Source organism: Betta splendens, chromosome 5 (assembly GCF_900634795.4).
Source record: "Betta splendens chromosome 5, fBetSpl5.4, whole genome shotgun sequence".
Taxonomy (NCBI): domain Eukaryota; kingdom Metazoa; phylum Chordata; class Actinopteri; order Anabantiformes; family Osphronemidae; genus Betta; species Betta splendens.
Window position 1 is genome coordinate 1,885,806 of NC_040885.2, and position 13,332 is coordinate 1,899,137.

The window sequence follows — 13,332 nt, forward strand, 5'->3', positions numbered from 1 at the left end:
CTCCAGCAGATGCGGTGATAAGGCTCCCGTTAGCGCGTCAGGTGGACGAGGGTGCGGGACAGCAACACCGCGGGGTGTGGGAAGAGTTGTCACGCCACCTTTCCACAGATCACACAAACAGATTGAAATTCAGACCGCTGTGACACACACACACACACACACACACACACACACACACACACACACACACACACACACACACACTGTTTACAGCTGAGTGCACAGCCCCTATCTGTGGGACTGGGGATGGAGCTCGCCTCCATTTCTCAAGCTCCCGCCTCAGCCCGCTGCTGACACAGATATACTGTAAAGAGATAGCAGCGCAAATAGGTGCGCATGCTAAGGCGGCCTCGGGGGGTGAGGCGGCGTGACAACACAAGGCCTAAAAGCGTCTGTCACACTTTCCTCATTAATCTCTTTTGTGGTATTTTAAACTGATCTGGGAAGCTGAAGATAATCTGTTAAAGTCTTTACCCCAAACACAAAAAGTGTTTCTTGCCATTTAATTGCGATTAAAGGATTAGTCTCTGGGAGATTTGGTTCACTAGCACGTACTGTGAACAACAGGTTCTGAGGGTTGTAACCTCTGACAGATTATCAGTTGATCGGGGCTCAGTAAAGACTTTCAGTTCAGTCCAGCGCTGCTGCTTGCACTCCGACCCCTCAGCTGTCACCATTTACTGGGGCAGTAACGTACCTGAACAAGAAAAATGCTTCACATCAATACAGTCAAGTCTAACCAGGGGGGAGCATCTCACTCTACTGGTATTTTCACTCCATGTCACATTTAATCCTCCCTTTATTTCAAAATTGACCGTTCTTACTTTAGCAACAGGTTTCACAATCAGGATCTGAAAATAATTCCTCTCATCAAGTGCTTTGGATGATTTTCTTAGAGGCTACGTATCAAGAAGAACAGTTTCAGTAGTTTGTATGAAAAGAGGATGTGCGAGAGTCACACATGAGTGAAGGCTGTTCCTCTCCCTGGGATTTAAATATAACCCCACGCTCCATTACTGCTGTCACTCTCAGACTCGCTGTGACCTATTGGCCTCGCCTGTGCAAAGGAGACTTGAAGCTGACACAGTCCCTTCAAATGTTTTCCACCAGTGCAGCCAAACAGAAGCCGAGGCGCATTTTAAACATCTCCCCTCTTCGGTCCGTTCTCCGCTTTGGCTCTGTGTCGTCTTCACTAATTTGAGGTTTCACCTGTGCTCCAGGAAATCCAGCGGAAAGCGGACAGTTGAACGTTTCCCGGCGCCTGAGACCAGCGTCTGTTGGGTGAGAGGTCAAAGGTCGCCAACATGTGCTGTTGTACAGCTTGAGTGTGTTAGTGCTGCAGGCCGCTGCTCAGCTGCACGTGGGTGGTGTTTCTTTGAACACTCGTCTGGTCATAAAATTGTGGATGCGTCCTAGTGATCTTGTGATTTTTATGCCATAATTATGAGGCTAAACGAGTGAGTGCTACTAAATATTGGTTGTGTTTTGAAATATATTATAGAACCAAAATCTACTATTTGCCCACAGTTAAGTGAAATGATGATGGCACATTTCTATAATGCCTCCATTCATAGAGCATGTTTAATGGGTATGAATTCATATGTATGAATATACATATCCAAGGACAAAAGAGATCCACTCACTTCAGTAAAAGTGCAAATATTTGTGTAAATATTTAATCTACTGCTATAAAAACTTTAAAATTATGTGATGCTGTTGTTATTATGCTCAGAAGTTAATGAAGTCAGGTATAAGCATCAAACTATACCTGAAGTCCTTAAAACATCAGGTGCTGTCACTTTAAAAGCGTGAATGAATGATAATATTGTTTTGCTGTTTCACCACAAAGCGCCACCGCATTGAATATGAAATGAAACATAGACACTTTCATGTGAGGGAAGTTAACACAAGAAATCTGATAAACACGCTGGTTTAGCCATTTATGATTCGTAGCTTTCTGGTACCAACACCTTTTTATTCTCTCACTTGTCTAGGCACCTCTTTGGACCTCATCTTAAGGGTTCCAGTTAATATATACATACAATTTATCAATGTATCATTGAAATAGTCAAACTTATACTTTCCCAGGCCTTTTATCGGCCTCGGGACTGTGTCTGCGTGCGTGCGTGCGTGCGTGCGTGCGTGAGAGAGAGAAAACCCTGAATGGTTAGAGACACCTTTATCAGGTCTTCTTTTTGAATGTTTTAGTTTTTGAATTAAAGGAAGCCTTGACTTCAGACCAAACCATGTGTGTGTGTTGTCTCTGCATGGATTTTGTATGCAAACATGATCACGTTGCAGGTACGAACAATAAGCATCAGCACCTGCAAAAGATAACTAGTAACTAAAGCTGTAAAATTAGTGTAGGGCAGAAAAAAATCTCACTTCATTTGCTAATGTTCATCACTTTCATTAACCATGAGCTTGTTTTCTATTTGCAGTGACAACGGCTCAAGAAGCAGATTTATTTGATTGCGTGTAGCTTTGTCACATAAACCAGTGAGAACTATTATCACACCCTTAATTAAACATTCCTCTTTACTTGTAACCTTTTAATTTTTTTGAGAAGTTGGGTTTCTTTTTCTCTGCACTTAACTCCCAGAACAAAGTACTTCCTGTATCTCAACCACAAAAACAGCATGGGTTCACTGTAGTATAAAGGATTACATCCCCTTAAATAGATCCCTTAAGCTCAGTGTTGGTTAATCACAAGTTTCTTTCCCTGACAGTCTGACCACAGTTCACAGTTGGTTGTTCCTCAGTTGTGTTAGCAGAGCTCAATGTCGAACATGATGACAAAGAAGGGCCGAGAAGCGAAGCCTGGGCGTGTGAACGCTGCGCCGCCAAAACCTCTCCAGTCGCCGAGAGCGCAGAGTCGATACGGCCGCGCTCGGATCAGCTGCAAGGGACAAATAGCGCACGCGGCTTCCAGTTCAGTGCTTCTGAGAAACATGGAGGAAGCGCTATGACACAGGGGAGACGTTGACGTGACACATTAGTGGGAGAGCGACACACCCAATTCCGTGGAGGCCTGTTAGATTTTACCAGAACGCATGACACTGCCGCCATATTCTCATGTTGGCGTCACCCAGAGAGCGAGGGAGACGGAGCTGAACGTGCGTGAAGGTGCAGGAACGTGGTTTCACTTCGAAACAGAACGTGCCCAGGGTTTCTGTTTTCTCAGCAAACCTCACGGTTGCGTTATTTAAATAACAGCTGGACACGTTTTGTTACTAAATGAAATGATTTATTGTTTTACTGCAGATGCGTTTTTTTTTTCCTGCTCTCACGTTTGGGGCCACGTTTATTTGCCGCACATTACGATTTATCACGCGCTTTCGTTTTCCAGCGGCTGCTGAAAAGCCTTTCGTTTCTCACCAGCAACACTCTCACCGTTGCTCTTCCCGGATACGACTCTGTTATACGGGGGCGACATAATATCGTCCCACGAGGGCCGGACCTGCTTTCCAGGTTGTGTTCAGCCCGTCAGGGTGCACATGCTGTTGTTGTTGGAGCAGGAGCTGACCCTTAATCAGCGACGCTTTGCCCACGGCAACTGAGAGCCACAATTATCTGCCCTATAGATAGGTAGGTTGTATAATGGGGGCCAAGGGCTGCGTGGAGGAAAGAGGCTGTCAGCGGGGGGAAGAGCCTGACTTAACCTCTGTGGCTCATGTTTCTACTGTGCACTAATGGATGTCTGTCATCATTACGGACAGAAACAGGAGGGCGCCTGCCAGCTGCATGACCCCCATAAAACAGGACAGGAAATCCTAGCACGGAACCAAAAGGAAGGAGATTGTCGTCCCTTCTTCGATCCTTCCTCGGCTTTTCGGCCTGTTTTTCAGGCCCGTGAAACTGCACCGTCGCTCTCGTGAACTGAGCTCACGAGAGCCCGTCCCGCTCAGGCGGTTATAACAGTAATGATCATGATAATGGCTCTTCATGCTGGAATGAACCTGTGTAATTATTACATGCAGTACACCAACCTTTGCTCTGCAGCCAAAGTCCAAGGTCTGTAATGTGTCAGGCCTCTGTCACACTTCGCTCCGCGGTGTCCACTGAAACGTGACAGGAGCATTATCAGACAGTCTTCCTATCAGATCCCCAGGACTCCGTGCACAAACACACTCCACACAATGCCGGATTCCTCGCCGCGGCCAATCAGAAGGCAGGACCGGCTTTATAGTAGCACAGAGGCTACACATTAATCCGCTCGATGGCAACCTGCAGGCCTCATCATGTGATAACTTCAGTCATTACCAGTAGTACAATCATAATTACCATGAAATCATTCAGGATGTGGCAACAGTGCAAAAAAAGGTTGTCAGAGTCCACACGCAGGCGAAGGCGAAGAGCGGAGAAGAGAAATAAGGTTTATAGCCATAAATCATTCATCGCGGTCACATGATGTTATTTGAAAAACATGCGAAAGCACAAAAAAAGAGCAAACGCATGTCTGTAGTTGCATATGCATGCGTGTGTGTGCGTGTGTGTGCGTCCCACGTCCATGGAGATGCCTGTGTGCGTGTGTGAGCGCTGCATGATTCACAGTGTCACAACTGTGCTCAGAAACGACTGGACATCCTGAACGGAAACCACAGCCGCCAAAGTTGCGTTTTCCTGCGACACACAAGCTAACACTCTCACAAAGAGTCACTTGACTGGACCCTCATATAGGAAGTGAAAGAGGAAGTCCACCGTCCATCCTGTCCTCCATCCCAATCTCTGCTGCGCTTCACGTGAATCCGCTGTTACAGAACCAGCGCTCAGTGTGAGGGTTTTCTTTTTTTTTGCATGAGAGTTGCAAAACAGCGGAGAAAGAACTGGCTGGAGCTGGAAAGTACTCGCTCTGCGGGGTCAGATGTCTGGTCAGTTAACCTTTAGCTGGCTTAACATTAATGGGTCACAATATGAACGCAGATATGCTGAATAATCAAAACAAAGAGACCTGCTCCTCTGATCCACCGGCCGTTGCGCATGCGGCTGCTCGGAGGCTCCGTCCGGCCCCTGAAGACGCCTCTGAGGCGGCCGACGGAGGCCGGGGCGGCGTGTGCCCGCGGGGGCCCGCGGCCCCGGCCGCCCCGCGCGGCCCCGGGCCTCTGGCTGTGTTCTTTGGCGTCGGCGTACGTGGCCGGGGCGGCCCGCATTCCTCCGCCTCTTCCACACACAATGGTGAGTGTCTGCAGCATTCCTCCGTCTGCGTCCGCTGTCTGAGATGCGGCCAAGCGCCGGCCGGGCCGTGCCAAGGCCTGGCACGAGCGGCGGATCCGCACGGAGGCCGCCGAGTGTTTTCACTGAACACCCGGCGCTCGGAAGATGTTATTTATTCTGCGAACATGCAGTGGAGTTAAACATATAAACACGATTATTATTTGCGTGTGAGAAATAAAAAGGATTATCCAGCTCGATTATGTCATTAATTATCTTTTATCTCTCTGCTATATTGCCTTTTCCTATCTGCATTGTTAAAAAATAAAAAGTATTTCTGCTCACCCCCCCCCTTCATCCCGCTCCAGCTATTGTGCTGCCTCTCTTGTTCTTATGCCACAGCCATGCAGACACCTTTCCCTCCTGCTGACTCAGTAGGTAGCCTCAGGCACTGTGGGCTCAGGGTGCTGGTGGCGGGGAGGAGGAGGAGGACTGTGTTGGCGATGGGGGTGGGGGAGGCAGGGAGGGGGGGGGGGGGGGGGGGGGGGGGGGGGGGGGCTCCCACATCAGCCCCACCGGCCTATCACATGCTAGGGAAAAGAGCTGGCTAATCGTTTCTACAATGGCACCGTGCACGCTGTCACACAGCACCACAAACCGCTCTCCCCACCGACACGTCTGCTGCGTCGCTGCGCACTTCCCTGGGAATTCAAGTGATGTACGCAAATGCGCAAACACATGACACGGAAGAAAGACGCACGCTAGTGAGAAAACGGGACATAATTGAGCACAGCAGTAAAAAACTTTACGCATGAACGCGTTCCACTAAGTGTTCCCCGATTCCCCTTAATTCAACCAAAAATGCCAAATAATCGTGGAGATTTTATTTTGTATTTTAACCTCCTGCTTTTTCATGTGACTCCATCAAATTTGTAAATTACATAACAAAACCTCTTGTTTATGACACTTACAGCAAACCTGTCACCTAACAATCAATTTAACCGTATTTTGTTGTTTTTGTATGTTTAATGTTTCTGCATTCGTCATCTGAGGAGGATCTCTTACAACAAGGACATTCACAAGTACACGAAGTGGACTCGTGCTCAAATTAAATCTCAAGGCCTCTGACACATAAAGGAGACGCTGATTAACAAGGTCTCCGCTTTACCACTAAAACATCAAACAACATTATTTGTCTCCATGACCACCTGCCTGTGTTTTGGTACTTCCTTAATTCTTTCACGTCCTTCGTGAACTCCCGCGATTCAACGTACGGGGATCAGATCTGGCAGCAGAAGGAAAGTGCCTTTGCACCTGTGGGGGTGACGTCAGGTCGGCTTTCCCCTCGCAGAAACAGAGGGTGGGGTCAAGACTGCCGGGGGTCGAGGTTGAAAAGAGAAGCTGCTCTCCAGGCTCACGGCGGCACCTGCCCAGAGGAGCGCTCACGAGGAAGCGTCCCATCCGTGGAAAACAGAGGCCGTAAACTCCATTCACAATGTGACCACTTATCACACATTATCACACTGGCCTTGGGACTCTTACAGCCACCTAAATATTATTGCAGCCCTGCACCGAGCATGATCTGTGTTCAGGAAATTTGCTGGAGGACTGAAAAAAAAAAAAAAACGAGTTGCGAGCAGTCTTCCTCTGCATGAAAGCAGAGGTGATGTGTTTGTCTGAGGACGAGCGCCAGAGGGAAGCCCGATTTCCAGGCCATTTTATCTGTACCCGGCAGCCCCTGCCAGCCGGGCCCCTGCGCCTCCACACGCCGGGGTCCCGCAGGAAGCGGCGCTCGGCGGAGGCCAAAGGTCAGAGGAGGAGAGACAGCCGCTCCACCCGCTCGCTCGCCTCCGAACCCACACGTACACAACGCCGGGCGTCTGGCACTTCCCATTGCTGTGGCCGCCTGACAGCGCACTTATAGCACGCTCGAGAAGAAAAGTCACTTCTTGGAAGAGAAGCTGCGAATTTACACGGTATCTCTAATTTTGTCAGGGTATATTAGAATGAGGGACATTAAAAGCGGAGGCCGGGTTTTTCTATTCGCAGCCACGCGACGTGCAGCAAATGAGTGGCTGTGTGCACAAGGCGCTTTTACAGGTTTGGACAGTTTCGGTGCATTGCTTTTTCCCACGGTTCGGTTCTGCACCAGCGTCGTACGGACGACTAAAACGTGGGCACGCGAGGTCAGCGCCTCGCTCTGCGCCACGGGAGCTGATGGTTTAACAGATGAGGCACGGCTTTAAAAAGTCACAATAGGTTTATTGATCCATAAATGAAAAAAAAAACATAGTCAGTGAAAAACACAATTTGCATAATTGTACATTATTTAAAAAAAGCAAATAAGAAACGCGTCTGTCCAGCAGAATCAGTTTCATTAAAAATAATATAAATGTCATTTTTTGGGATAATTCTTTTTCTAATTCAAGAAGGAAGCAATATGAATTTAGATAAACAACTAGAGAAGAAAGCAGAATCAAGAATAAAAGACTGAGCAGTAACTAAAGCTTAATGATTAAAGCTGTATATCAATAAAAGGTGATAATCTCTCATTTCAAGTATAGCTTAGACAAAATATGTCTGTATATGCCCGTATAAAATAAAAATATCTGATAGCTGACATGTCCTGCATGCACGCGTCATCGCTCGCTGTAATCCAGCCATAAACTAATCTACGTAGGCCCCGTTATAATTATCCCAGTAATGTCCTTATATCCAACATTAATTAAAGCTTGATGAATCCATGAGATAGTTTGTTAAGGAGCATGATGAGCTGAGATGAACGCCAACCTATGGAAAAGCATCAGTCCCGCAGGGAACCAACGAACTCACATTAAATACTCGGGGGACGAGGGGTTGTCGCTGGTGGAGCCCGTTTCGTGGAAGCAGTTCGCCCCGGACAGTTTCTCACACTTGAGTTTGTACGCGTCCCGCTCGCGCACGAGTCTGTTGAGTTCGTGCTTGAGCTGCTCGACCTGTGACACCAGGCTCGTCTTCTCGTGCTCCAGGATGTGCTTCTGCTGCACGCGCTTGAAGCGGCACGACTGCGCGTAGCCCCGGTTCTTCAGGGTCCGGCGCTTCTGCTTCAGGCGCATCACCTCGTCCTTGCTGAGGCCCCGCAGGAGCCGGTTGAGCTCCCTGACCGACATGGACACCAGCTGGTCGTCGGAGAAGTGCACGTCGGCGTTGGACCGCCGGTCGTGGCGGCTGTGCTGCTGCTGCTGCGGCTGCTGCTGCTGGAGGTGATGGTGCGCGCCGAGGATCTGCTGGTCGTCCGGGGACTGGGGGGACACGCTCCTGATGTCGTCTTTGACGTACGGGTCCTGGCAGTGGCTGCCGGGCATGCCCTGCATGTCGGGGTGGCCCGGGAGGCCCGGGTAGTGCTGGACCGGCTCGCTCAGGTGGCCGTAGCCCTCGTATTCGCTCTGGAAGGGTGGCGGGTGGTGCCCGTGGGGCGCCGCCGGGTGTCCCTGCTGCGCCGTGGCGCCGATCAGGGCCTCGACCGCGTCCTCGGGTGTCAGGCCGAAGGCTTGCGGGTACATCTGCTGGGGGTAACCCCCGTTGTTCGCTATCCAGAACGGGTCGCCCGCGGGGTTGTTTCTCTGCTCGCTGAGATTGAGGTTTGGCGACGAGGGCACCGAGTTGCAGGGCGTGCTGCCGGGCGTGGAGGAGACCGAGTCCGGCCTCTGGATCTGGTTGCAGGTCGCGGCGAAGGAGCGGTCCACAGCCTGCATCGTCTCCTTCTTGACGCCGAACTTCATTAAATCGAAGTCGCTGACGAAATCCATGGGGATTTTCTGCAGTCCCAAATGCGAATGCGCTTCAAAATGTCCACAGCTATTTCATGCGCTCACTTGGGGGGGGGGGGGGGGTAAAGAAAAGAAACAGGAGTAATTCCAAAGTTTGACCTCAGCAAAATTCGCACGAACAGTTCCCAGCCTGTCAAACTGTGCGGAGGGATGAATCTGCAGCGCTCAGCCTGCTCCGGGAGACGCGAACCACAACTCCACGAACGCCGGAGGACTGGACGCACCTCTGCCCGAGCAGGAGAAGCGCACTTTGTTCATAAAGCTGCATTGGCATGATGTCACGCCTTCGCGACTACACCTCCACGCTGCTCTCCAATGAAAACACGCCGATGAGGGCGATTTGCATAGAAGCTGCTGAGAATCTGTCCCCGCTGTTCGTGATAGTCATTTAACCAACACCTATAAATACATAGCAGCACACATTTACGGTTCTTCTCCTTCGACTTGTCCACCGTTTTATATAACGTGCGTACGTATCGACTTTTTTTATCCCATAGGCGGGTTTAAAATTTAAATACGCCTCAGTCAAACAGGCTTATCCATGTATCCACACGGGTCTAGTCAGCATTTTTCTGTTTTTCAGCAACATTGTTCTTTTTTAATGACAGACCTATTGGTGTTAATATCCTTCAATTCAGATCACCGTGTATTTCTGGATGTGTGGTTACTAATACGCCAAGGCTGTATAACTGGAGCCTGAATAAAAGCCGAGGTTAATTTGCGGTGCCGTGACTCTCGAGGAGGATACAGCTAAATACCGCCATCTAGTGGCCACTGCTCTAAACTCTACAAAGGCTCATGTAATGACCACTGGATTCTGATGTATTGCCGCTAAACTCAGGATCACACTTTATATGTAAATTAACAAACCACGTGTTTACCCACCTCCTTGTTGTACACTAAAATCATTTTAGAACATATGATATTACAGCTTCTTCCAGCTCCGTCGCTCATCTGTTTCCTTAACCAACACAGCTGACACAGTTTTTCTTCTGGAGCCAGATATTAAATGGTTAACCGGAGTTCCTCCTGAGATGACCCTGTTAGGAAATACTTACTGTCTCCAAAGATATTGAAAGCTTCGCTGACAAGATAGTCGACTCGAGCCAAAACAAACAGTAGCAGTCGCGTTGGTCGCTGAGGAGAGACAGACACGGGAGATGGTGGAGATGGAAACTGTGTCACGAATACGCTCATGTTAACAGTGTTTTAGCCGTCTCCCAACACAGCTAGGCAGATTTGATTCATGTTAATTAGACAGGAATAAATAGCACGTGTCGGAGACTATTTACAGCAGCTGATTAAAAGACAAATGATTACAGCTGCAGAACAGTGTCTGTGGGACTCACTGATAAAAAGTGTGTTTACACAGGACGAAACATTTCACAAAGTGTAAATATGTGCGTCTCACTGACTCGTTTTATAAGAGTTTTGGAGCCTAATACCTTCTTGGCACAAAGCATGTTGACCTATTGCAAAATTATGGAGAGTAATAAAACACGGAATATGTAGATTCTGCGCCTTTGTGAGGTTCAGACTATAGCCAGGCTATTGATCTTCCACTCGTATTTACATAGCCAAGATTTACAAGCAGCGTGAGAGGTTGAACTTAGGGCAGAAGTCCCACTTTGTATTCACGAGGCACATGACCTGCGCTGTCATTGTTTACGCTGATCATGAGCGAACACACAGCACACAACCGGATTTCTGCTTTGCCTTTGCCGATAATCATATGATTAATATTGTGAACCCAGGGGTCATCCAGTGCCAATGGACACATGCAACCCGGATAATCCTACATTTGAAACAATAAACAATAAGTTTTTGAAACAATCAGACACCTCGGCCTGTATCACTTAGCAAAGACTCATCAGATGGATTCATTTCACTTATAATAATAAGATATAGAGGCGTGTGAGTGCTGTGTCACAGGATACCTCGCCTCTGAGTTGACTTAACAGAGCTGCACCATTTTTTTCCGGTTCTTTCTATAAACACAACATCTCGCCCACATCGCAGTCGAGTTCCGCATGTTTTCAGGTAGTATTTTGTAAACAGAAAGGGCCGCAACTAAAAGTGAGCTCCACTTACTTTCTTGTCCAGAGATAAGGAACATGGAGCGAACGAGCAGCATTAGCAGAAAGGCCGTGGCTGGACAACAAAAGGCCGAGGTGATGATCGCAGGGGAACAGCTCAGGTACGACGCGAGCGGCGGGGGGGGGGGGGGGGGGGGGGGGGGGGGCGTCACGTCAGACGCTTGAGTTGCTGCTGATTTGAGCTTGATTTCAAGGTTGAAGCTTCATGACGGCAAACTGATCAAAGAGCGACGCTACCACCTGCGCACCTACCCCAACTGCTTCGTGGCACAGGAGCTGATAGACTGGCTGCTCAGCCACAAGGAGGCTCCGGACCGAGCGGCGGCTGTCGGCCTCATGCAGCACCTCATGGATCACGACATCATCCACCACGGTGCGAGAGGAGCGCCACTCAGGCGACGCGTTCGTTTGCACCTGGTGGCGGCCAAAACAAGAGAAGTCGACTAACTGTTGCCTTTTCACAGTGTGTGATAAGAGGCCGGTGTTCAAGGACGCCAAGCTGCTGTACCGCTTCCGCAAGGACGACGGCACCTTTCCCTTCAACACCGAGGTGAAGATCTTCATGCACGGACAACGTCTTCATGAACAGTAAGCGCTGCTCTGTTTGTGCTTTCAGTTTTAAGCTTAAGTGGGATCAGTCAACCTCCAAGTGACCTGTCAGTCGCTCCCATACAAACCAACACGGATTAAAAGGCCGCAACCCCAGCAATCTCTCCTCGGGTAGTTTTGCTACTTGCACAATCATGTTTCAAGCAATGTTATGTTCCCTTAGTCTCACGGGGGACAAGAACTCCATCTTGCAGCTGCGAGAGGAGCACGGCGTCGCCCACCAGCGCTCCTTCCCCGGATGCCAGTTAATCGACTGGCTCCTTCAGAACGGTGAGGCCGAGAGCAGGCGTCAGGGGCTGGAGCTGTGCCGCGCGTTGCAGGAGCATGGCATCATTCAGCACGGTATGATGACAGCCGGTAGCTGTCAATCAGTGGTGGCCACTGTTGGGGTTTCTGGGAAAACAATGACAGTAAAGTCAAAAATAAAAGAAATGTGCTGTTTATTCCTCTTCTGCGGTCTCTCTCTCTCCTCCCAGTGGCAAGGAAGCATCATTTCTTTGACAGCGGGCTACTCTATCAGTTCTGTATCAATTTTCGCCGCCGTCGTCGCCTTTTTGAGCTCCTGAACAGCAACGAGCATGAAAACGATGAGGAGGCGATAATGACAGCGCAAGAGGAAAAGCAACCTGACAGTCCACTTGCGCTGCACAAAAGCCCAGCCCTTGAGAAAAACTGTGCTTTTCAATCCGGTATAAAAAAAGAAAAAACCTGATTATTATTTTGCACTGTGATTAATTAGTTGTGGGTGATAAATAACGTGTGATCCTAATTGCATTATAGTGGCGTTGGGTAAAGAGCTCAAAGCAGTTACTGGTGGGCGTCGGGCCAGTTTAAACTCGACTGGATTTCCACCTCCTGTCCAGTTGTTCTCAACCACTGCGACGATATGCAATCCTAAATCAGGCAAGTATGTAATTGCTAGTGTGGCAGATGTGACCACCATCTTAACAGGCGCAGGGGTCAGACATATAAGCAAGACATTTTAATGATGCCACAGTACTGAGAAGACATTACACATGTGAAGAGTTACTACGACCTGGTGCACCCTTCGCAAAGAAAGTGTTGACGGTGAGTCACTGCTCTTGATTCAGTATAACAACGGTATAACAAGTCTTCATATGCCAAAGGAAACAATCAGCCAAGGTTGCATTAAGGGGTTGTTGATCTCACCACCGCAGGTGATCGGAGACGACCTGGGCTGGGGTTTTGTCATCAGGGGCAGGGCTCCATGTTACGTGCAGGCTGTGGACCCTGGAAGCCCAGCTGCAGCTGCCGGGGTGAAGGTCTGCCTCACGCTGCAATGAAACACGAAATGTACCACAGCTTTGACTCCAACGGTACCGATGCGTTCTGATATCATGTTCTGTAGGTGCGACAGTTTGTGTGCCAGGTGAACGGACGCTGTGTCCTCTACCTGGACTACAGAACAGTCTCCAGACTCGTGATGACAGGACAACGTACTGTTGAACTGGAAGTAATGGAACCACTGATATGACAAAAGCCTGACTTTGACTGGATTTCAAACTATTAAATTAGCAGGAGCTGTCATATGCGATTTCTCTACAGCTCCTGAATGTAGAACAACGTTTTGTGAGCGACATTAAAACACTGCAATAAAACAACCATGATTAATACAAACTTTTGAACATACAGCCTCCTGACAGCTC

At 48.9% G+C, this 13,332-nt stretch overlaps 2 protein-coding genes and 1 long non-coding RNA gene across 3 annotated transcripts; 1 reads left to right on the top strand and 2 right to left on the bottom strand.

The window, feature by feature from the left end:
* Positions 1-258: 258 nt before the first annotated feature.
* LOC129604182 (uncharacterized) lies at positions 259-5,653 on the bottom strand. The gene is made up of 3 exons (XR_008694857.1): positions 4,285-5,653; positions 3,990-4,061; positions 259-2,963 (listed from the first exon to the last, which is right to left on the bottom strand). It is a non-coding gene; the product is annotated as an uncharacterized LOC129604182 (long non-coding RNA).
* Positions 5,654-7,421: 1,768 nt separating this feature from the next.
* On the bottom strand, positions 7,422-9,870 carry mafbb (v-maf avian musculoaponeurotic fibrosarcoma oncogene homolog Bb). The gene has a single exon (XM_029151813.2). The coding sequence runs from the start codon at positions 8,937-8,939 to the stop codon at positions 7,980-7,982; it is 960 nt and encodes a 319-aa protein (XP_029007646.1). The 5' UTR covers positions 8,940-9,870; the 3' UTR covers positions 7,422-7,979.
* Positions 9,236-13,183, top strand: si:dkeyp-97e7.9 (DEP domain-containing mTOR-interacting protein). The gene is made up of 11 exons (XM_055509099.1): positions 9,236-9,337; positions 9,458-9,515; positions 11,019-11,157; positions 11,251-11,429; positions 11,521-11,644; positions 11,829-12,007; positions 12,142-12,354; positions 12,446-12,568; positions 12,663-12,733; positions 12,844-12,948; positions 13,035-13,183. Exons 1-11 carry the CDS (start codon positions 9,236-9,238, stop codon positions 13,158-13,160), a joined length of 1,419 nt encoding a protein of 472 aa, XP_055365074.1. The 3' UTR covers positions 13,161-13,183.
* Positions 13,184-13,332: the final 149 nt, after the last annotated feature.

Excerpts from the sequence above, each read along its gene's own strand:
- mafbb (XM_029151813.2), bottom strand. The coding sequence starts at position 8,939 with ATGGATTTCGTCAGCGACTTCGATTTAATGAAGTTCGGCGTCAAGAAG.
- si:dkeyp-97e7.9 (XM_055509099.1), top strand. The coding sequence starts at position 9,236 with ATGTCACGCCTTCGCGACTACACCTCCACGCTGCTCTCCAATGAAAAC. Across the intron at positions 9,516-11,018 it reads TTATCCATGTATCCACACGG|AAAGGGCCGCAACTAAAAGT; the intron begins GTCTAGTCAGCA and ends TTTTGTAAACAG. Across the intron at positions 12,355-12,445 it reads AAACTGTGCTTTTCAATCCG|TGGCGTTGGGTAAAGAGCTC; the intron begins GTATAAAAAAAG and ends ATTGCATTATAG.